The sequence below is a fragment of the Tiliqua scincoides genome, chromosome 1 (assembly GCF_035046505.1).
Source record: "Tiliqua scincoides isolate rTilSci1 chromosome 1, rTilSci1.hap2, whole genome shotgun sequence".
In the NCBI taxonomy this organism is placed as follows: Eukaryota; Metazoa; Chordata; class Lepidosauria; order Squamata; family Scincidae; genus Tiliqua; species Tiliqua scincoides.
Window position 1 is genome coordinate 171,755,226 of NC_089821.1, and position 23,973 is coordinate 171,779,198.

The 23,973-nt window shown below is 45.0% G+C and overlaps 1 protein-coding gene across 4 annotated transcripts in view; it reads left to right on the plus strand.

Annotated features, from left to right (window-relative positions):
• The first annotated feature begins 13,842 nt into the window (after positions 1 to 13,842).
• The window catches only part of ZNF451 (zinc finger protein 451), a 35,195-nt gene continuing 25,064 nt past the window's right edge, over positions 13,843 to 23,973 (plus strand). For 3 of the 4 annotated variants that reach the window (XM_066640894.1, XM_066640878.1, XM_066640902.1), the window contains exons 1-3: positions 13,843 to 13,978; positions 16,125 to 16,211; positions 22,627 to 22,701. In XM_066640894.1, the coding sequence (XP_066496991.1) occupies positions 16,128 to 16,211; positions 22,627 to 22,701 (159 nt within the window). In that variant the 5' untranslated portion in view covers positions 13,843 to 13,978; positions 16,125 to 16,127. Of the gene's footprint in view, positions 13,979 to 14,129; positions 14,208 to 16,124; positions 16,212 to 22,626; positions 22,702 to 23,973 lie in introns of those variants that run through there. The other variant, XM_066640886.1, reaches the window with a different exon arrangement.

A 23,973-nucleotide genomic window follows, 5' to 3' on the forward strand; every position in this document is an offset into this window, starting at 1 on the left:
CCGTTCGGGCAGTGGTATCTGTCCGAGGTCTTCTGCCGTGAAGACAGATGCAAAGAAATCATTCAATTTCTCTGCCATCTCTAAGTCTCCTTTTATTTCCCTTTCCCTCCCTCACCATCCAGAAGGCCAACCGCTTCTCTGACGGGTTTCCTGCTTCTAACATATTTGAAGAAGCTTTTATTATTCCCCTTAATGTTGCTGGCCATGCATTCCTCATAGTCTCTCTTGGCCTCCCGTATCACCTTCTTACATTTCTTTTGCCACAGTTTATGTTCCTTTTTATTCTCCTCCTTAGGGCAAGACTTCCATTTATGGAAGGAAGCTTCCTTGCCCTTTACGGCCTCTCTAACTTGGCTGATTAGCCATGCGGGCACCCTCCTGGACTTAGTCGAGCCTTTTTTCCTTTGTGGTATACACTTCTGCTGGGCCTCTGTTGATTTGAGCAACCTCCATGCTCGCTGTAGAGACTGGACTCTTTTTACCTTCCCTTTCAACTTACTTCTAACCAGCCTCCTCATTTGAGGGAAGTCTGCTCATCGGAAGTCAAGGGTTTTTGTGTGAGATTTGTCCGGTATTCTTCGCCCGACATGCATGTTGAAACATAAATGACATAAATGCCACTGCTATTACTAATACAAATATTACTAATAATAGCGTTTCTGTTAGAGGAACTGACAGTGTTTCTGTTATTATTGAACTGGAAATATTCAATGAAAGTTCTACCCAATCTCCAGGCTTAGCTTTGAAGTGTAGGCTTAGAGACAAGGATAAATCACTTTTCATTGAGAAAGAAGTAATTTGATGAGCATTTAATTTTCCAGTGGGATTTGGTGACTACTTCAATGGAGAATGCATTGTCCTTGAAAAAAAGAAGCAAGAAAGAAGTAGCTCTACAAAGAAAACATTCCTTTAGAGTAGGAGCCCCACTAGTGAATGGCTTTGAAAGGATGCTCTTAAGGCACAAATGCAGAAAAAGTATACCCAATCCACTGGGGGGGAAAATGGCAACAGCTGGAAGCACTAAATAACCTTGAATGGTTGTGAGAGGATTATATATGCTCTGTTTCCTTAAATCTGTTGCAGGAAGAAAGGAATGTCTGACAGATGAAGTGTTTTTTTTAAAGATAAGAAATCAGGAGTGGACAGGGAAGAAAGACTATGGCATGTACCATATTTCTGATTCACTATTAGCAGAAACAACTTTGGGCAATCTGGTGGACTCAAAGTGAAAGACTGGAGGCCCTTGTTCTGTACTGTAGCTATACCATTATGACAGCTCAAAATGGAAAGGGTGACAATCCGAATTCCCTAAACCAGTGGTTCTTGAGCTTTTAGCACTGGGACCCACTTTTTAGAATGAGAATCTCTCAGGACACACTGGAAGTAACATCATCAAGCAGGAAAATTGTTAACGATCCTAGGCTGCAATCCTACCCACACTTACTCAGGAGTAAGTTCCATTTACATTTATTCATTTATGATAAGTTCCATTTATCATTGTTAAAAGCATACACATAGTAGGCTGTTCAAAGTTCAGATCTGTAACATTTCTCCACGTGCAGTCACATACCATGGTAGCATCAAGTCTAATATATTAAAAATAAGATATTGAAATGAATGGGGACCTATCTGAAATTGGTTCATGGCCCACTTGGTGGGTCCTGACTCACAGTTTGAGAAACACTGCCCTAAACCTTACTAAATTCCTATTACATGAGTTTTCATTTGAAGTTTGTAACTTAAAATGCAGAATGGCAAAAGATAACTAATGACTGACCACGACACAAACAAAACCTAAGTTATCACTGTTTCTGGTACCAATCCTTTTGTTCCAATACTAATAGCTGTCTCTATTTAATTGCATTATCAAATACAGGCTGCAATCCTATCTACACTTTCCTGGGAGTAAGCCCCACTGAATACAATGGGACTTACTTCTTCATAGACATGCATAAGATTGTGTTGACAGTGGTGTTATTACAGATGAAGCACTGGAAGAATTAATACTTTTGTTAGAAAAAAAATAACATTAGATAAGATTTACTAAGATACATAACAATTTAAGTGAAATTGTTATTAAAATCATAAACTTTTCATGCAAAGTTTTTTTGTCACGAAAGACGGCAAGTGCTCTTAAAGGAAAAAAATGAATTATTTTCAGTGATTTGTATTTTGGTAAGAAAACTCATTCTGACCTTGAGATTGCGTGCTAAATAAATTACCTCGGAACGAAAGTGATGGGTTCTCATTACAGCATCTGGAAGAGAAAGAGGAAAACAAACAAGACAAGACTGCAACTGTCTCCATTTCAGAGTCACTGAAGTTGTTCTCATGAGTTGCATATTCAGTGTTTGTTTTTTTTAAAAAACCACCCACAGTGATTCACCAGCCTAATGAGTAGTGATCTGGAGTCTCCCAGCAGTGAGCCTGAGCAGCCAACATGTATATTTAATTCATCATCTAGAAGTTGATGAGAAACTTCTAGGGTAGTTGAGAAAGAGGAGGGGGGATCCCAGTCAAGCAGCTTAAGGCTGCATTCAGGGATGGGGTGGAGACTAGGCTTCAGCAGTCTTTGCTCCCCTGGAAAGCTTTCCCCCAAATATAACCAAGGGCTCCAGAGAGTCCATACGAGAGCCTTCCTTGCCATCAGCAGCAGCAAACCCACCCCAGCTTGGGCAGGCGAGGGGGGGATTCCCTTTTTCACCCTCCCACCTTTTCCATCAGAGACTCGAAATTGCTGCGTCCTCTTTTGGCAAGCCACGCAGGCAGCCAGCACTGCGTCTCTCTCTCTCTTCCCCCCCCCCCCTTACCTCGGCTCCTTGAGCGCCCAGAGAAGACGGACTTGATGGGATGATGCCTGCCTTTCTGGAGCTTACGGTGCCAGCAGCAGAAGAACAGGATGGTGGCCACGGTGCCCAGCAGCAGCAGCAGCAGGAAGAGGGCACATTGGATGCTGTAAGGTCTCAGCAGCACTAGGAAGGCAGCGGCGATCATGGCTCAAGAGTGTGTGATCAAGGGATGGGGGGGGCTCCGATTCCTATAGATGGACAGCTGTTTCTCCCCCTGGCGCTGCTGGTGGTGAGAGGCAAGGAAGGGGCAGTGAGGCTGGAGGACAGAGCCTGGCGGAGGACTGCAGCAGCAGAGGGCAAGCTTGCCTATGCTGGCAGCAGAGGGCACGCTTGCGGGAGGAGGAGCATCCTCCTGGCTTGGTCCTCCCGGTGGCCCTGGAATCTGGGCTGCTCAATGGCTGCGCGGCGCTGGGAAGCCAGCGCCGGAGGGTGCCTCAATCCATGACTCAGCAGGCCAGGAGGAGGAGGCGGCGGCAGCAGCAGCAGGGGATCTTCCTGCGCGCGGGTGAGAGGGGGGCAGAGCGCGTGCGGGCGGCTCAGCGGCGGAGCCTCCTGGAGACAGGGAGAGGGCAGCGGCGGAGCGCCTTCTGCTGCGGCAGCCCTCCTCCCAGGGGCACCTCCAGCTCCTGCCTGGAGCGAGGGGCTGGCTGCTGCTGCTGCTGCTGCCGCTGTCGGGGGGAGAGGAGATGATGGCTGCTGCCCATCAGGAGAGCCAGCTGCAGAAGGGGGGGGAAGGAGAGCCAGCCAAGGGGGGGCACACGCACTCCCAAAGTTTGCTGCTGGAGCAGGGGCTGGACGGGGCGAGGGGCGCTTGGCACGGCTGCCTGGTGGTGGTGGCTGCTGCTGGTGACATCACACCTTGGTGGCTGCTGCAGAGCGAAAATGGCTGCTTTAGGGGACCAGGAGGAAGGCAGCACCCGGAGGAGGAAGGCAGAGCATCACCAGTCCAGGGAGGGAGGCAGCCTCCCCAGCCGCCGCGGGCAGGCTGGGCGAGAGAGGCGCCGGACGCGTCACCGTCACCCCCATCATCATCATCCTCACTGCTGCCCTCCCGGGTCGGGATCACTTCCTCGGGGTTGGAGCGGCTCCTTCCCCTTCCCGCCCCTGCAGCTGCTGAGAGGGGAGGCGAGAGACTGGCTGGGGAGGACAAGCGAAAATCACACGTCGTGGCGGGGAAGCAGCAGGGGGGGCTTCCCTCCAGTCCACCTCCGCACCGTCTCCCCCCTCCCCGCCTGCAGGGATTTGGCAAATGGACGTCATGCTCCCTCCCCACTCGCAGTGTTGCACGTGTGGAGAGGCACATATACCTCCCTCCACGAGATCAAATGCATTTGGAGGTCAAGCTTGACTGGGAAACCAGAACCTCTGGGCTTGGCGAAAGGGTTCGGGTCTACTCAGAAGTAAGCCCCATTATAGTCAACGGGGCTTACTCCCATGAAAGTGTGGATAGGATTGTAGCCTCAGAGCCTAATCCTATGCATGTCTACTCAGAAGTAAGCCCCATTGCAATCAATGGGGCTTACTCCCAGGAAAGTATGCACAGGAGGATTGTAGCCTCAAAGCCCAATCCTATGCATGTCTACTCAGAAGTAAGCCCCATTATAGTCAATGGGGCTTACTCCCAGGTTAAGTGTGTATAGTATTGCGGCCTCAGAATTCAAGTCTGTGCGTTATAATGGGCTATAATTAAGCTCATTATAGTCAATGGGGCTTACTTGCAGGTTAAGTGTAGATAGGATTGCAGCCTCAGAGTTCAAGCCTATGCGTGTCTACTCAGAAGCCCGATTATAGTCAGTGGGTCTTACTCCCAGGTTAAGTATGGATAGGATTGTAGCCCAGAAAACAATCCTATCCTCACTTACCCGGGAGTAAGCCCCATTGACTAAAATGGAACTTACTTCTGAGTAGGCATGCATAGGATTGGGTTCTCAGGATCGCAATTCTATTGGCTTCGTTTACAAATAAGAAAATAGCGATGTAGAACATTCCCCTTGCTTGCTGTCTGTCTGTAATTTGGAAAGGGAATTCCAGACCAGTTCCTTGACACGGGATCTTCAATTAGGGTACATCATGACCAGGATGCCTCTGTACAAGCCGTTAGTGCTAAAGAGTCTATAGCTTGTGTCCCCAGGTAGAACAGCACAGGCTTTTTACACGGGGAGGGAACAAACTAAATGAATGTGATTTGCATATTTCCCCAGTTTTAAAAATACCAGCAGAGGGCTACTGGGAAGTTTCCTGGTGCTCTATGTTGCTGCAGCAAAATCAGACATGCTACCAGTTGCACTGCTCCAGCACATGCTCTCTTGCTAGCTCTTGCTTGCACTAGCTCTCTCAATTGCAACTTGCTGCATCTACCAGCAGTGGCCACCACTGAGTAGGAACTGAATGGGTCATATGTGATAAAATATGCATGATGCAGTTAAGCTTTCCGAGACTGAAATTCGGGAAAGGGGGAATTGCAGCCTTCCCTCTCACTTTAATCAACAAGACATTGCAGTTCAGAAATATTTTCTTTACACGGAGGTCTGTCTAATCACTACCCAGTGATTAGATTTTCCTCACTCTATAGCCATCCAATATGCAGGGACTCTTTATTAAAAATAAAATGTGTTGTACAACATGAATTGAATTGCAATCTTGGTTCTGCCCTTTTATCCGATTGGCACAAAGCAAATACAGTGCATGGACTGTCTAAACAGAGAGGGCACATTTACAACATATGACTCTCTGGTCATAAAAGCAAATAAGGAAACAATGTTAGAAATGATTCACCATGACTTCAAATGCTAGACAGAATTTGAATATTGTATGTTTTATAACACAGCTTTCAAATGCCTATTTGTAAACTAGTATTTTTTAATTAGTATTTCATGTTGATCATACCTGAATTGCAGCCTGATCCTATGCTTGTTTCCTTACATGTCACATATTACTCAATAGCACTTAATTCTAAGGAAGTGTATGTAGGAGTGTAGTTTTGCAGTGCAAGCCTATGCAGTTTATTCAGAAGTAAGTCCTACTATGTTCATTGGGACTTACTCTTAGGGAAGTATGTATAGGAGTAGGTCTTAATCACTGAGCATTTTCTGTCTTTATTGTAATGGGATTACATCATAAATGGCCAATGGTATATGAGTCATGGCTTGAGATTCAGCAGATACAGTTGAGGGTGCATTGCATGATGTGACAAATGAAACATCTCTGAATACTGCAGTACTCTGCAGTCACTCACTGCTGGTGCATGCAGGTGACTCCAGTTACAAGTACTTCAAGGTGAGGAAGATTGTGTGTGTCTCCTGCAACCTGCTTTGCTGTGATGCTTGGCTGCAGTATAATGCAGTATCAAGACTGTTTTCAGCATCTCTTTCTCAGCATTGCACAATGGCTGTAGATGATTTAGAGACCAATCCTATCCATTCCCCCTCACCAATGCAATGGTGCCAAATAGCCTACCCCTGCATCCTGTGGGGGGGGGGGAGAACGGGACAACACATTGCAAAGGGCACCTCTGGGTAAGGGAACATACCAGAGAGTAAGCCTCTGCAATGCCAGGGGTCTACACAGACCTGCACCAGCAAAATTGCTGGCCCCCCACTGTGTGGATCTATGCTGCGGGATCAAGCCCAGGAAGGGGGTCAGGATTTGGCAGCCACCACTGCTGTTGAATCCACCCCCTTCCCAGACCTGATGGAACCATCCCCTGCCCTGTCACCTCCCCAAACGCACCCATCCCCCACCCCATTGCCTTCCTGTTTTGCCCTCCCTCACCATCTTACCTGCCAGTTCTTTCTTTGCCCTAATAAAATTCCTAACAAAAGTTGGTTTGTTGTGTGTGGAACTGTTTTGATCACTCAACTCTTTTAACAATAATTGCATCATTAATTTAAAGATGCCATGCAGCCAAGACAACCGATTATATTCAAAGTGCTGCAGTTCATTCCATTGCCTTATTTGCAGCTGGTGCATGTAGAAAAAGCATACATTGATGTTAAATTCAGCAGTCACTGGATTGAGGGCCTAACTACAAACTACATGCAAGTGTACTTATTAGAGCTGGATGCTTAAGAAAAGCAGCTTCGGTTGGGGGGAACTTGGAGCAGAGAGGCATGGGGGGAAGGTGCTTAACTTTTTCCCAGCTCAGAGTTTCTTCACTCTGAAGAAGTGAAGGAGGCTTGCTACAAAGGCAAGCCTTCCTCCACATAGAGTTTAAAATGCACTGGGTGAGGCTGGGTGAGGAAATGGTTAAGCGTCCCTTTCCCCCACACACACTTTACTCCAAATTCCTTCCTCCTCAAAGGGCTTTACAAGAATTATAAAAATTTGTGCTGCGGTCCTAATATAAACATTTGTGTGCAAGGCATAGTTCAAATGTTGTTGCAGCCACAGAGGTCCAATTTTGTCATTCTCTGGAAGTGAATTAAGCACCCAAATGTTACAAACATTTATACTGCTAACACTTATAAAGCTGAAACAGTGATCTGAGCAAAGAAAGGTATGAAGACCAGTCTGGCAGAAGTAACATGATCAGTAGCTTGAACACACTTTTGGTCTTTTATGATACATACTGTGAGAAATATTTGTTTTGAGAGAAAATGTCATCCAATAAAAGTATTCAGATTCTTCTGAAGTTCTTTTCTCAAGCAAGAGTCTTCATTCCCAGTTTTGTATGAGGAAAGAGCACAAGGTTAAAAGATGATGGTTCTGGGCTTCTTTTCCTTCACATCAGATATTTTGTTCAACCTTTCTAACTCTTTCAAATTACTCACAACAGAAGATGCTAGATGACAGGTAGGTGTTTTCCCCGGAACCCCTAGTTTGTCACAGTAAATTTTGGCAACAGGAGCTAGGGGAAAACCAAAGTCATGAATTCTTAGAGGAAATGTCTCCAAGGGAAAGGAAGAGAAATGCATCCATTTTATTCCATGTCCTTGACTTTGGCAGAAAACAAAACTGTTCTCAGTCTTCAGAAGCATTGCTGTCCCAATGCCAATGCTTGTTTTCACTTCAGCCTCTGCAGAAACAGGAGGTTTGCTGGCACTGTACAGATGCCCATAGAGCAACCATGTCAGCTCTTGATTTCTTTCCAAAAGCACAAAGGAATCATGCAGTTTGCACTTATGACACACTATTCTCACTCCATGTTTCTGTGTACTTAGCATTACCTTCGGATGAACTGTTGAAACCAGCTGCTTTCAGAGTCCTCAGCCAAGCAGGCTCAGCAATTTGATGGCAAGACCAGTGCACCCCAGCCAAACTGCTGGAATTTCGAAAAGCCAGATATTAGTCAGTCGCTGATACTGCATGGGGGATTTAACAGCATATGGACCAGGTCATAACTGGGGGTCTCAGTTATGCACAAATACCTTCCTGGTATTTAAATATGGTGTAAAATAGGAGCTACCTTTTTACACACACAGCAACAGAGTAAGGTCCCAATCCTATCCAAGACAAGAAAAGCCCTGTTTTCCCCTGAAAACAGCTGCTTTTATATTCACCAGTGTTCCAGACCCATGTTTACATTACATACATTAGTTTAGGATGCTAAGAGAGTAAAAGTGGTTGAGAAAGGGATTTTCAGGGGACAAGCAACTGCAGAAGGGTCAAGCATTCCCGCCCCGCCCCCCATCACTTTTATCAAGCAGTTGGTTTCCTCTGGCCATGTTTCTTTACAATAAAGAAGCAATTCTTAAGTGCAGCTCCAGTGTAACTTAGTTTGCTCCTAAATTTCATCCTGACCTAGCAAAGTACAGATTCTCCAGTTTGAGAAGCTGCATTCATCCATGACAGTACTATATAAAGTACAGAGCTTAAACACTTGGGCGATCACCATATTAAGAAATCTAATGGTTGGTATATGAATAATAAGACAAAGAGTGTCTCCATTCGCTTTTAGCACTATTAATTCAACCTTTTGCAATAAGGACTGCCAGCACAGTGAACCTGGAGTAAAGTGCTTTGATCTGAACTCCAGTACAATTAAAGTTTCACCTTAACAATCCAAGGACTTGTCCTATCTTATATACATCAGCACTTCCCCTGCCAGGATGTATCATCCTTATTTTCTAGCTTCCAGGCAAAGTGCATATATTGTGTGCGCAATGTAATAATTCTAATAATAATAACGCACAAGGAATATTCCTGAATAGAAACATACCACTCTTGTCAGTTAAATGCAGTGGTGATTGCAAATGAATCAGCAGCTCTAAGCTTCAAGAATGATATATGTTTTAAATATTTTTTCCTGTATTCATGAGGCTGCAAGCTTATATTAACAAAGAAAAAAAAGAAGAGAAAAATTATATCCCTGTGACTGTATCAAATTTGTGTCATGCAACAGTGCTCCTCTAGAGAACAGAAAAGTGAAGGGGGCTACATACCTGTCCACTTGTGTACAAATCAAAATATCTGACTGCACACCAGGTGGTTATAGAGCTCTCACCATAGAACTTTCAGTGTCCAAAGCTGTTGTCTGTGTAGTGGGTCTTTCAAAGAGAGACAGTATCCCTAGGCAATAATGGTGAGGAAGTGTAAGTATGGATGTTTTTAACAGGAATATTTGAGGAGCATGACCTGGGTCTATTGCTTTGAGAAGCACGACTTGATCCTACCATGCAAAGGGACTTGTAAATTATTTGGGAATGCAGGATGCTGTAGCATTGTTGAAGCTAAGCAACTTTTTATATGGTCAGTGCCTGGAGTCCAGAGTCTCTTTATTGGGCCTAATAACAGATAAACAGAAAGAGGGGAGGTGCTGGCTTTCCTCCCTAGGTTAACTCCATGCCTTTCTTCTTCAACCTGGTCCCTTGTACATTTTGCCTGGTGTCCTAAGAGGAGGGCCATCTCCTATAGCCCAGGGGTGCCCAAGCCCGGGGGCCATTTACAGCCCTCGGGAACCCAATCTGGCCAGCAGGGAGCCCCCTGGCCCTCCAGAGACTTGCTGGGGCCCGTGCTGGCCTGACTACTCTCAGCATGAGGGCCGACTGTTTGACCTCTCTTGCGAGCTGCGGGCTCCAGCTCCCTCCGCTGCTTGCTGTTTCACATCTGTGAAGCAGCAGTGGCAGCAAAGGAAAGGCCAGCCTTGCTTTACACAAGGTCTTTTATAGATTTTGAGCTATCGCGAGACCTTCATTCATTCATATAAGTTCCATCTCTAAAATATTCATTTATATAAATTTATTCAAATTTTAAATGTAAATTAATTCTTTTTTTCCCTGGCCCCCAACACAGTTTCAGAGAGATGATGTAGCCCCCCTACCAAAAAGTTTGGACACCCCTGGTATAGCCCGAGGTTATAACCCTCTGGCAGCCAAATCTTATCCAACTTTCCAGTGTCAGTGCAGCCACAATGCAGACCCAAGTAATGGAACAAATGTTTCCTAACCTTGAGGAGGCCTCCATGACTGTCCCTCCCAAATGCAGCGTAGACCCTATCGGCATGGCTGCATCAGTGCTGGAAGGTTGGTCAGGATGGGGCTGTGAAGGTATCAAAAGTCAAAGGAAAACAAAACTGGATAGAATGACATTCCCATTGCAAAAAACATTTTCTTTATACAATAGATTTCTATTTCAAAATTATAAATCTACTGTATTATGTAATAAAAAGGTAATAGATATTGATATAATAGATGCATAGACACTACACAGTATAGATTTTTTAAAAACCAAAGAAAACTGTCAGTTACCTGACTGATTGTTCAGACTAGAATTTGTCACAGAAGAAGGAAGAAAATGTGTAGTAATGAGTAATTGCCTGAACACACATTGCTCTGGTGCAAGACAAGAAAATTGCTCTACTTTACAGATGAACAATTCACATCTGCTTCCCGGCCACCATCCCAGATGAGTGCGCATACGGAATGATGAAGAGGAATGGCAGTTTCACGTACATCCTTCTTAACAACAGACTGGTCTGTTAGAGGAAGCCCCAAGTCAAATATAAGGCTAGTGAAGTCATTTGGGATGCATGCAGCAATAGATCAAGGACTAGGAGGCAAAGAAGAGGCACCGAAGGTATTTGACAGGTCCTGCTTTGTTTCAGAAGATGGGTGGAATGCTTGGAGTTGCTTCTGGGGAGTGTAATATGGAGAAGAAAGCCCAAATCCTAATCAACTTTCCAGCACAGACATAGCTGTGCCAATGCGGCGTATGCTGCATCCTGCAATTGGGTGGCAGTCAAGGAGGCTTCCTCAAGGTAAGGAAATGTTTGTTCCCTTACCTCCGAGCTGCATTGCCCTTACCTCAGTGCTGGAAAGCTGGTTAGGATTGTGCCTGAAGAGTTGTGATTCAAATTACAGGGCTTTTGGAAAATCTTGCAGACTCAGACCTTTTAAAAATAATTCTTTGCAGCCTCAACTTAGGTGGGCTGAGAGTCAGTTCAGTTGATCTGTTGGAGGTAACTCCTAAGAAGTCTATCATTTTGTATATTTACTTCTCCTGGTTTTCCCATCATGTAAACACTTTATGTGTGATAATGGTTTCATGGCTATTGCAGTGATTTCATAAATGTTTCCATTATCATGTGAAAAGCACAATGGTATGAATCAGCTATCACCATGGTTTGCAAATTCAGTTTCTGCCAGAAAATCTACACATGACAAGTGAGCCAGACCAAAGGTAACATATCAGCAAGTGCATTATTGATGTATACAACAAGTAACATTTTTGAAAAAACATGCTATAAAACAAAATAAAAAAGTCTACTGTATTCCACTTGTCCTCTTTTGCTATTCCCAGAACATTTATCCATTTTTTCCAATTATAGTATATTCTAATTATTCCAAGTATAATTAGAAATAAACTTTTAATTAGAAAGAATTAAAATCAGAGTGTTACATTTTAATTTGGGGGGAGGAATGAAGATTACCTCATACCACAGGTTAGCATTCCAACTAACAACTAACAATTGTCTTCTGCAAACTGGACAAGGGTACTTGCAAAGTTATTTTTAAAATGTTTAAAAAAACTCATCGTGACCCACCCAAAATTGACTTGTGACTCACTGTTGGGTCCCAACACATAGTATGGAAAACAATGAACTAAAGTAAAATCAACAAATACCATAGCTATTCAAACTTGTTAGAGCATCAGGCCTGAAGACTTGTTCTAAATTCTGAAGGAAGAATTAATTCATTTTAAATGGAGCCAAACTTTCAAAATATCAGTCATGCATATTTTGTCACAAATGCAGGATGCTTTGTGTAACTCTTCATTATGAAATGGACATACCTCTCTGCCTTTAGTCCATTGGTTCCCAAACTGTGAGCCCTGGCTTCCCGGGGGGGGGGGGACGACTGCAGAAGCTAGGCAGGGGAACCACGGAATGCTCATGAAAAAAACCACTGCCTTACACAATGTATAGGATTGTAGTGTAATGGGGAGCTGCGGCCAACGGTCCAAGAGGTCAAGGGAGGTCCCAGTTCAAAATTTTTGAGACCCACTGCTAGTGCCTCTCTGTGTCTTCCATCTATCAGTGTGGTCACCCAGGGCCCATGAGAGCGGGGAAACGGGGTAATTTGTGCCCAGGCCCAGGATCAGAAAGGGGACCCAGGAGCCAAAGGAGGGGGACCAGAAATTTCCTGGGATCTGACATTTTCCAATCTCACCCAAACACACTGCCTGAGTTAGGGGCATTACCGTGGGCATGTGGTGGCGACCGCTGCTGCAAGTCATATACACCAGGCCGAGGAACACATACATGTAACTACTTAATATAGTGTCAGATCTGGAAGGAAACTGGTGGGCTACAGTAGCTCTTTGGCTTGTTGATCCGCTAACCTTGAAGGAGTGTATAGGACAGCCATTTTCAACCACTGTGCCATGGCACACTGGTGTGCCGTGAATGGTCTGCAGGTGTGCCGCAGGAATTTGGGGGATGGTCATTTATTAGTAGGGCCACTGGGAGATGTGAGCCTCCCACAAGGAGCATGGTGTGCTTTGTCAGTTGTCAAAAAAAGGATGCTGTGCCTTGACAATTTTAGTACTTTGTCAGTGTGCCAAAAGACAAAGAAGGTTGAAAATCACTGGTATAGTTTACGGACACAGCTGCGGGGCTGCAGCTGCTGCAGAAGTAAGTTTGGGTACACACAGGATACTTTCCATTCTAGTGTGAGCCTAAATAAGATGGTGCTAATTTTCTGCAATGATTTTCTATTGTTAAAAGATTTTAGAGAGTTAGGAGTGTCTCTCTCCTAAGTGTTTTCCCGTATTATTGTATCTAGCTGCTGGTGCCTGCCTGGTGGGCAGGTAGACCTGGGCTCTGCATCAGGAAGCCCGGTAGACCTGGTCTCCAAAGACTATTCCAGCTGTCACCGCCCTCTCCCTACTTTATTTCACCCCTGTTCTGCTCATTCCCATTGCCACCCCCCACTCTGTTTCACCCCTCCCCTTTGGAAGGAACCCAAAATAAACTTTGTACCCCCTGGTAAAGTTCCTCTCAGAAGCAGTGGCGTACCTGGGGGTCCCAGCACCTGGGGCAACCTCCCTGTTTTCCAACCCCCCACACCCCATCTTCTGAGTCAGAAGCCCTATGGTCACCCCATCTACAGCCTGTCACTACTAATACTATTCTCCCTAACAGCCCAATCCTATGCACTTCTACTCAGAAGTAAATCCCACTCTAGTCAATGGGGCTTACTCCCAGGAAAGTGTGGACAGGATTGCAGCCTCAGAGTCCAATCCTAGGCATGTCTACTCAGAAGTAAGTCCCAGGAAAGTGTGCCTAGGATTGCACTCTAAGGCTGTTTGCATACTGACAGCACCGCAGTGGCAGCCAGTTCCGTCCGCAGCTGCGGTGCTTGAGATCCTTGGGATGCTGCGCGTTCCAAGGACTGCGAATGGAAGGACCGCCTGTGCTCAGAGATCAAACTACACCTCCCGGCGGCCCCCTCAGCCGCTCGTTCGACAGGCCACCGTAGCCGTCCCCGGGCTTTGAAACAGAGGAAGCCAAAGGCGTGCGCTGTGGTCACGTGAGAACCGGGTCTTGTCTGGGCGCTTGGGAGTGGGCGGCTCTGAGTGGCGCTCTCTTGGGCTGTCGACCCCGCAGCTCCCCTGGCCGGCTCATCGCAGCCCGGCTCCCTGCGGGCCACTGCTGAGCTGTGGGCAGGGCATGCCTGGGCAGCTCCTGGAAGGTACAGTGGGGCGCAGCAGCAGCATAAGCATAGCATAGCATGGCTGGACTGTTTGCAGGGTGCAGGCAGGGGCAGCCAGTCACCTAGGGGTCTCTGGGGCAGCCTGGCTGGCCCTGTCCTCAGCCCCAGGTGAGCAGGGGGAGGGAGGAGCTGCCCCCTTGCACAGCACCAGGCTTGGCTGTGGGTGAAGGTCTGGCTCACTGCCACTGGTCTTGATCCATTTCAGCAGGTAAGAGAGTGTGAATTTAAAAGGGGAACTGGTTTCTTCTTCACTGTCCCTTGTTTTCTGGCACTGCTTTTCTGCTGAGCAGTAGGCTTGCTTTAACCCACATCTGCCTGATTGGCATCAGTCTAGATCAGTGCTTCCCAAAGCGGTGGGTCACGACCCACCATTGGGAACCCAAACTGGGGCATTGCCCCTTCAGGGGAGTAATGGGTGTCCCAATGGTGCTGCAGTGCCGTGGGAACCCTGGGGCTTTTCCCATTACCTGGAGGTTCCTGCTGGACTTGGGGAGGGGTCCTGGGTCCTGCAGCCCCCTCCACCTGCCTCCCTGATGCTGAAAATTGCTCCATTTGGGGATTGGAGCACTCTGGAGATTGGAGTACCTTATCATTGCAGTTCCAGGTCCTGCCCTTGCAAACACTCACCTGTGGACCCAAAGTCACTTGCAGCTAATGAGTGTCTGTGAGAACGCAAGTGCTTATTTTTGCTTAATGCTTAATGATGTCACTTTTTGATTAATGGTGCCTTCAGCAGGTGCTGTGAATACTGTTTGGCTCAGTATATCAAACTCCTGTATAACACTCCTGCACTAAGCTAGTGTAAGATAATTGTGTAAGCATCAAGCTTTACCAGTCTTCCTAACAGGCAGCATTTCTTTTTTCATGCATGATAAAGAGTTGTGTGTGACTTGAAAGCTGGTGCACTGTTCCATTATCAACCTAAGGAGGCTGAATAAAAGATAACATTTTATGTTTCCTCTTAGCAGCTCTACCAATTTCCATAGCAAGTTGTTACCTCTTAACCTTGTTCTTTCCTTATGCTCAGTTGAATCTCAAGCAGAATACAAGACTTGCCTGCAGGGACTGTAGCTCTTGGTGTTTTGCATAGCACCTCAGTCCTGTTCAGAAGTTACAAGGTCATGGACACTTGTCTATATGATGAGAAATGCTGTCAAGGCTTGCCCCTATGCCATTGTGTTCCCAAATTACTTTACTCTCTCCTTTCCTGTGGAGCTTGTTTCTTGCTGCAGATGAGTGGTACTTTATAGGAAGAGTACCTGTATCTTGCTTCTGGTCACAGTGAATCAGCAGTGGTTCCTGTTCACTGTCCTATGGGCTTAGATATAAGAATGCCTTCACAACCCAGATGAATTCCAATGGACAACTCTGTGATTGCATAATAGAGCTAGAGAAGTCAGATTTCTTTGCCACTGCTACCACCGAGTAGGCTGTCAAATTTGCTCTACTTTTTGTTTGGTCATATTCATTGGAAGCTGCCCTCTTCCATGGCTCTTCTGAACTGTGTCACTGCCAGTAGCTCACCAGCAGACCTGAGTCTTTCACTAGCTATGGCAGCAAGAAAACAAAGCAGAGCCGTAACTAGAGCAGAGCCTGAGTGGCACCTGCCCTGGATGCGCTGCCAAGGGGGGGGCACAAGACTAAAAGAGGACGTTGCTGCCACTTTCTACACTTCATTCCATCTCCCCTGGAGGCTCCTAGACTCCAGAGGAGAAGCAGTGGGGCGCACAAAGACACTGCAGTGCCTGACCTCTCTTCCGGGGGGCTTGTGGTGTGAAGGCATTCTCTTCTGTGCTCTCCCCGGAGGAGGAGGAGCAGCCACGCACATACGGCCAGGGCCTCCTCCTCCGGGGAGAACCTGGAAATGATGTCATGGAACATTATGACATCACTATCCCAGGGCGCTGGGACACGACAGTGTGATGTTGCTGCCCTGGATCCCAGGGCAAGGTTATTCTTCTGCCCCAGATCAGTTGGGGATCCATCTGTTTCCAAGGGCAGACAATCTTATTAGGATGAACTGTTCAACAGTAACTGTTGGAGCAGAGTGGGTCCAATTGAGACTTGATTATGCCACGGCTAAAATGTTGTTAGTTGTGCAGTGTATGTTTCTTTGTCTTTTCAGATAATGGAGTATCGTGTGTCTCCTAAGAAGGTGGAGAATACCTCTTCTCAGCAGGAGGAAAGCGAAGATGATGTTGTATTTGTTGGCGTATGTAGTTCTTAGCATTCATATTTATATTTATAAGCTATCATGTTATGCTTTTTCCTTTTTTCTGAGGAGTCTAATTGGGGCAGCTTCACATACACAATAATATACAGTTAGGCCTTTCAGTCAGTTCTTTAATGATTTCTTGTGTGTCCCTTCAGCTGGATGTCTTCAACAGCTCTATACGTGTGCTTACCAAATAAGAACAACCCCTCTATACCAGAAAGTTATAGAAACATCCTATAACTGGATGTTATAGGATGGACCAGGGAATAAGCTATGAAGAATAGGCAAGGACAAAACCAAAGGACTATTTGAAAAGATTTAAAAGTTTTATTTTAAAGAAGCAGAACAAGATAGTACTCAGTAGACACCATACAACATCGATTACCTGTTTCAACTTTACACTGTCCCTCTTCTTACCCTTCCTCTCTTCACTCCCCCTACTTCCAATTGCCAACCTCCAGCTTGCCAGTTCAATTCACACTGCCAGTTCAACTGGCCAGTTTCCATAAAACATTCTAAAGCCTTTCCAAGCCTTTCCTGAAACATTATAAAGCTTTCCCAATAAGAATAAGGGTCTATCTAATCCATTGTTTGGTTTTAAATGGGGCCAGTTGGATAACTTCAACCTTCCAAGATGACCCCTATAGTTTATCCCTAGCATCTGGTATTTAGGGAGTTACTTCCTCTGAATATGGATTGCTTTCCTCATTTTTTAAAGCCTCTGCTCCCTAAGACTCTGCTCCATCCTGGATGACCTTCTGTTTTACCTGCTTAATCTCCTCCTCCTCTTAATTATGATTTTTTTGCTGCCTGGGTTACAGGTTGGTTGTCATCAGCTATCTGCTTTTAGCTGTCTGTTAAGCTGCATTTTATCCATTTTTCTTAGAACAATGGGCCGTACAAAGAAGAGGGTCCCATATCAGTTGCTGATGCCTGGAGCTTTTTTCAAAAGAAAAGAATATAGAATGATGCAGACAATTCGAATATATATTCATGTTTTAAAACTATAAGCAATTGTAATAGTATTGCCAATTGTGGAATAATAATAATAAGGTTGTCAGTGCTAAATTGTTGACCTTTAAAATCCACCCTACCTAACCCAAATTCACATTCAATAAACCTAACCAATAGCTCCCTGCACTCAGAAAAACCATCCTATGATATACTAGCCCGTGATGGCAAACCTAGATGCATGTCAAATGTGACACACCACAATGTTTTAGGTAACACACCAGCGCTCATCAACACCCGACAGTCATTAAGGTCCAGGGCGCACACGTGATTCTCACCTCAGTTGCCCCCTCCGCTTCACTTTTGCATCCTCCTACCCTCTCCTGCGCATTCTTCCCTCTCATTTGAAGCCGCAGAAGTGGCACAGAGGAGGGAAACAAACTATACATGATGCTCTGGTAAGTAAAGGGAAACAGAGGTAGGGGTGCCTCTGTACCCCTGCTTAGCCACGCAGGGAGGTGCCCACCCATCTAGCTGTTTATGGGAGCTCCATGCGCAGCCTCTCATCCCCAGAGCTTTTGTTTGAAATGAACAGGAGGAGTAGCACATGCTTCTCCCTGCCTGCTACTCCTGTTCCTTTCAGGGAGAAGTGGTACAATGGAAGAAGAGAGGCTGTGTATAGAGCTCAGGCAAGTAAAGGAAAATGGGGTTGAGATGCCTCTTTTCCCTTCCTAGGCATGGGCTCTCATTGGTCCCCTCACCTATTAGCTTGTTTGCTCTGAATATGTAATGTGTACTAGCTTATTTGTAAATGAATTTGTAAAGGATTGTTTTCTTCTTTTTTGGGAGGGGGTGACATGCCAGCAGAGTCAAGTTAGGCATTTTCCAAATTTTTGACACATGCCATCACTGTGCTATGTGATCATATATTTGATCACAGAATGAAAGTTTTGTAGCTTTTCTTATTCTGTATGAAATAATGAGCAGGTGAGTTCAGTGTTAATACAGGAAGTGAAGGAGAAAACCAGCATGTAAAGCTTTGCTTGTTACGACAATAGCTATCTCAAGCCCATTTCAGTTCATTAGTAAGTATCCTTATACTGTTCAAACAACGAAATCAGCAAATTAACAGCAAGACTGGCAGCCCAATCCTATCCCTGGTGGGGCAGCCAGGTGCAGTGGTGTCAAAATGGTGACCACTCTATCCTGAGGCCCTGCGGAGGCTGCCGGAGGTCTCCATGAGGGAAAAGGATGTTCGTCCCCTTCCTCCAAATAAAGGCATAAGCCCCACAATGGGGCTACTTGAATCTGCACTGACTGCTTTGCTGGCACAGACTGGAAAACCTCAGTGTCAGGCTTTGTAGTCCAACATGGAGGATAGTATCCAATGGAGCAGGCTGGTTACTCCCCCTATCTAGCCCTCTCCCTGGAATGCCTCCCCCCCCCCACCAAAAGCCTGCACTGCCGCCTGGCAGTGCCACTTACCTCCAGGCGCTTCTGCGGCATCTCCACTTAGCTCTGAGGCCCAGTGCCAGTGGTCCCTCCTCCCCAGGTGCTGTGGTCATGCCTTACAACACGTTTGTGTCACCCAAGCACTGGCACAGGAGTTCAGCATCAGTGCTCAGATAGTATAGGATTAGGCCCTAACTCTTAAAGGGGCAGTTCCAAAATAGAGAATTTTAAACCCTTAGGGCACAGATATAACTCACTGGGAATTTAGCTTTATAGTGGGAAAGTAGTGATGGTTATGTTGATGTTGAAGAATCTTTTAGCAGTTTGAGTTTTAGTGAAATACTGCAGATGGTTTGGCTAACAAGCAGAAGATGGATGGAAAACTAACCCAGCAGTTAATTCTCATTAGCTAGCTTAAATGCCAGCTTATTTTCAATAAGCAAGATCATGAAACAAAACATCTGTTTGTTGTGGAATTGTGTTTGATGCTGTACCCTAGTCACAGTGTTGTCTTTGGAGTATTGGAAGACTTGGGCTGCAGTCTTATATCCACTCCCCTGGGAGTTTGTCCCACTGAAGACACTGGGACTTAACTTCTGAGTATCAGGTCCTCTAAAGAGACTTTATGAACTCCACAGGGGCTTTTCAATTCCCAGCAATGTTCTGCTTCAGGTGTTCCTCCCAGATAGCTACAAATATCTAAATTCCTGCTCAGCAATGACCGGTGAGAGGTATGCCATTCTGTCCTATGTATTGGCTTCCCAAAGGCAGCTGGTGGGCCATTGTGAGAAACAAGATGCTGGATCTGAGGGGCCTTTGGCCTGATTCAGCAGGGCTTTTCTTATGTGACTTAAGAAAACAGCAGCAACTAGAATATTGGGTAACTGGCTTTGCTGTATGAACATTGGGGCTAAACATCACAGCTCTCTAAGAGCTTTCACATCTGCCAAATAGAACCTGATTTTTATTGTCATTGGGCGCCGTGTGTACTCATGTAAGTTGAAAAATTTATGCCTAAAAACTGTCCCTGAAAACATGGGTCAACTTATACAGGGGTCAATACAGTGAATGAAGATCAGCTACCTGGTAAGGTGGGGGTGGAACTGGGCTAAGAAGCAGGATGCAAGGGCCCAGGAGTAACTTTACTTACAGGCCAAAAGGAGTAACTTTACTTACCAGTGATTATTCAGAGGTAGCAAAAAAAAATGTAGACATTTTAACTTTTTCTCCAGACAGGAAGAGAAGTGAAGGCATTTATGGGAATTGTAGTGTATGAGAGCTACTACTATGGAAGTGCAGCACTGTACTCCTCACACAAAACCTACAATTTCCATAAGTACATTCATCTACCTTCCTGTTTGGAAAAGAAGGTAAAATAGTTCTTTTTTCTCTTTATAGTTTTTTGGAGCTGCCTCAGAACAATTCCTGGTACGTCATTTTCAAAGAATTTCACACACCCCTAAAGTTTTGCCCCGGACTTATCTTTGAAAATTCTGTGCTTTTGGGCACAAAAGCTGCTCCTGATTTATCTGTGAGATCAACTTATAGGCCAGTATCTAAAGTGAATGGCTTTGCTATATGAATACTCCAGCCTTCTAGCTGAGTACCTTGGCTATTCAAGCTGCTCTGTGAAAAATGTTTGCACTCAAAAGTGCAAAGTTAGTGCAAAATGCCAGCCTCTGAGCTCTAACCCAAGAGATGACTGATTTATGGAGAAAAGCAGAAGCCACGAGATAGATGCCTTGCACTTATAACAAGGATGCTTGACCTGGGATGCATTGTACCTGTGATTGCACAGAGCAAACAAGCATCCAATGTTTTGTTTATGTTGTAAGTTGCCTTGGGAACCATTGTGTCTGAAAGTTGGTAGGTCTACAAATATTGTAAATAGCAAGTCATCCATCCTTATTACTGTGCAAAGGAAAAATAGAACAAAATAGAATGAAAATCACAAAAGTAAAAAAGTCATACTACAAAATGTAGTAAATAAAAATAAATGTTCCTTATGTTCACACCCTACTTCCATTCTTAAGAACATCACCGTAGCAAGGGGAAGATCAACTTGACTTTGGCTTGGCTCCAGCTCTCAGCCAGAGGAGTTTCCCCCACTCCCACCCCTCCCCATACTGAAAAGAACTCTGCTCCAACTGTCAGTTGCTCTGGGACAGCAGAAGAGAGGAGAAGCTCCGGCCTCCATCACTAGCTCACGGACAACTGGACGATTGTTTGTTATAAACCATCTTGAAGGTGGAGGAAGGAACAAGGGGGCATGCAATCCTTACTGAATAACTAAGAGTGGCAGGGAATTTGGGCAAAAATGATCATGTGGAATTCTTGACATCAAGGGAAAGGAAAGTGAAAGGTAGTTAAATATGTACTATGGAGTTCAGGACAGCTGATTTTAGTGGGCTTGCAGAACAAATAAGTCAGATTCTAGGGCTAGAATTGTTAAAGGCAAAAATTGGAGTGGGTTCAGAGAAGAGCTGTGGTCTGGAAACTAAGGCCTATTGGGAATGGTTAAAGGAGCTTGGTATGTTAAGAGAATAATAAGAGCAGATAAGGACTTGTTTTCTGTGGCTCCTGAGGGCAGGACTGGAACCAATGGATTGAAACTACAATTTAAGCTAATTGTAGAAAGTAGATTTCTGATAGACATGAGGAAAAAAGTCCTAGAGCTGTCCAATGCTGGAACAACCTGCCTCATACAGTTGTGGGTGTCCTATCCCAATTTTCCCTATCCTGCCAACTACGCCAATTTGTCCCATCCAAATATTCCAACTTCCTTCTAATGCCCACTTTTTGGCTAATTAACACCCTCCTTTTCCAAGAACAACAGTTGTGGTGTGCAAAGAAATGACCAGAACTCCTTATCAGTTGAGCAATTAGCAAGAATTTATTGCTACAAACACATGCACTTATTCCCTGAAAGTCCTCTTGTCTAGAGGCTTTACCTCCCCAAAACTGCACTTAACTCAGTGGATAAAGGTCTGAAGCCTCCAGTCTAAGTCCAATCCAGTCTCCAAAGCACAGTCTAGTCTTCCCAGGTCAGTCTTCTGCAGCAGAGTCCCTCCTCTGTGTCCTCTCCAGCAGAGTGTCTCCTCCAGCAGGGTCCTGGCAGTCCCCTTCTGCCGTGTGTCTGTCCTGTAGGTCTGGGGTCAGGTCCCCTCTGGGTCATGTAGCCTCTCCCTGTGGGTCAGGTTCCCTCTGGTCAGGGTACCCTTGGTCTGGTAGCTTTGTGCCTTCTGAAGCTGCCTTTTATCCTTGGATGTCTCATAATCCAAAATGCAGCTCACCTGTGAGCCACCTTGTTAAATCCAAATTAGGCTCAGATGAGCCATCTCTTCAGTCCATGTCCATTCAAAGTCCCATCAAGGTCAAATGAAGCTCAGGTGTCCATCCAGGTCTCCATTGGCCTTGATTGATTACAGCTGTGGAGCCAACTCTGCCCTTCCCAGAGCTGTCAAACAGCTGTCAAAATATGGAATAGCTGTCAACACCACATCATCCACCTGATGATTTTCTGATCTTCCATTACAGTGGGCTTTCTCTCATTAGTGGTCTTCAAGCAGAAGCTGCGTGGTCATCTATTGGGGATGCTGTAGTCATTTGCATTGAGTGGGAGTTGGACTAGATGACCTAATGTAGTTTTCAACTCTGTTCTATGATTTTCAGACAATCTGATTAAAAAGAGGGGTTTAAGTCTTTTTAAAATTGGTGAGATTATTAAACTGATTTGCAACCAGATCTATCTGGTCATATACTCAAATCACTACACCACACTGACTGTTGGATTTATGCAATATTTGACCATAGTTGAAAACCAGTGAGTTGACTAAATACAGTCATAGGACTCTTATACCAGACAAGCTGATACACATAATTCTTGTTGCATGTAGATATCTGAAAAGGCTGTGCTTCTGAATTTACAAGGAATTTGTTGTGCAATTGTAATTGTGAGTGCAAAGGAGAAAAACCACTGCTAATGTTAAATGTTTGTTCGTTTCTTTAGGAAGGGGTATTGAGACCTGTCTTGGATTGCATTGAAATTAGTAGTAGCGACGAGGAATGCAGCAGCTCTTTGAATGTGAGTGTTTCCTGACCATTTAAAATGCAAGTGTACACTTTATAATTACTTTCTAATTTGAGGCTCTGTGTGTGATGGTGCTGCTCAATCTTGGTGGCTTTCCCTCTAAAAAGCTCTGGGGCTATAGATGATTTCTAAAAGAGATTTAAAAAATATAGCAGTGCACTTGCAAGCAATGTAGCATTATGTGTTGTTTTGATGTTGCATTTGTCCCCCACACTGTGGCTACAGACTCTGAGGGCATTAATTCACACAGTCAGTCCTGTGGGTTTATTCTGTAATTTACTTATTGGCTGATTTTCTGCCTTTCTCAGGCCTCCCAAGCTGCTTACAGTGCTATTTATATATCTCTTCTATATGGGGCTTGGATAGTTTGTAATGAAGCCCTGGCGACTGAGAATTTTTCCTGCATAGTATGGTTGCTCTTTTTTGGCTTCTCCCCGGTGGTTTCTTGTTTGTGTAAAAGATTCTTTTTTTTCTTTCCCCATCCTAAGTGGAGTAGTTTATCACAACTGACAATATAGTTGATGGAAAGAACTGTTTTGGAACCTAAATTGATGTCTCTTAAAGGCTAGTGCTTGTATTTGTGTCATTAAGTGCCATCTTTTCACAGTAGCTGATGACATTGACACAAGTGCTGCGTGACATTTTTATGCCAAGTGAAAGAGGGCGACACTGTGTTCCCATCCAGAGACGAAACCCTAGATGTCAGAATGAATGCACTTCTCTAGTCTAGGACAGACATGAGTGGAGAGTCCATTTGCTGCTCTTTGTGTCCAGGGTTCTTTTAAGAAAAGAACATTGAACTCTTGTAGTTATCTAGCATGTGCCATCTTAAATGTTCATCCTGTCCTGGGATGCAGCAATTTGTAGAGCAGCATGCAAAGAAAGTGATGTCTGCTGCTACCTGCTAGTTGTAATTTTTCATGGTGCTGGCCATTTTTTTCCACCCTGACCATTGAGGACACTGCATATAATGGTAGAAAGGGTATTGATGATGGCCCTTGCTAGGAAATGGCTGTTCTACAATTAAAAACAGAGGGCAGGATGATCTTGTGAAGACTCAGTCGTAAGTTACAATGAGTCACATCTGAGGCTTAAGGTATTATCTAGATGCCAGTACAGTAAGTTGAAGGGAAGTCACATGGAATGTATTGGCTGCAGGAAGAGTCAATAACAGAAAGCGTGGTGCCCCCTAGTGTTTCTTATGAGATTTGTATTGAGGCAAAGGAGGACTGCTAATGTTCTAGTATGCATACTTTTGTCATATCA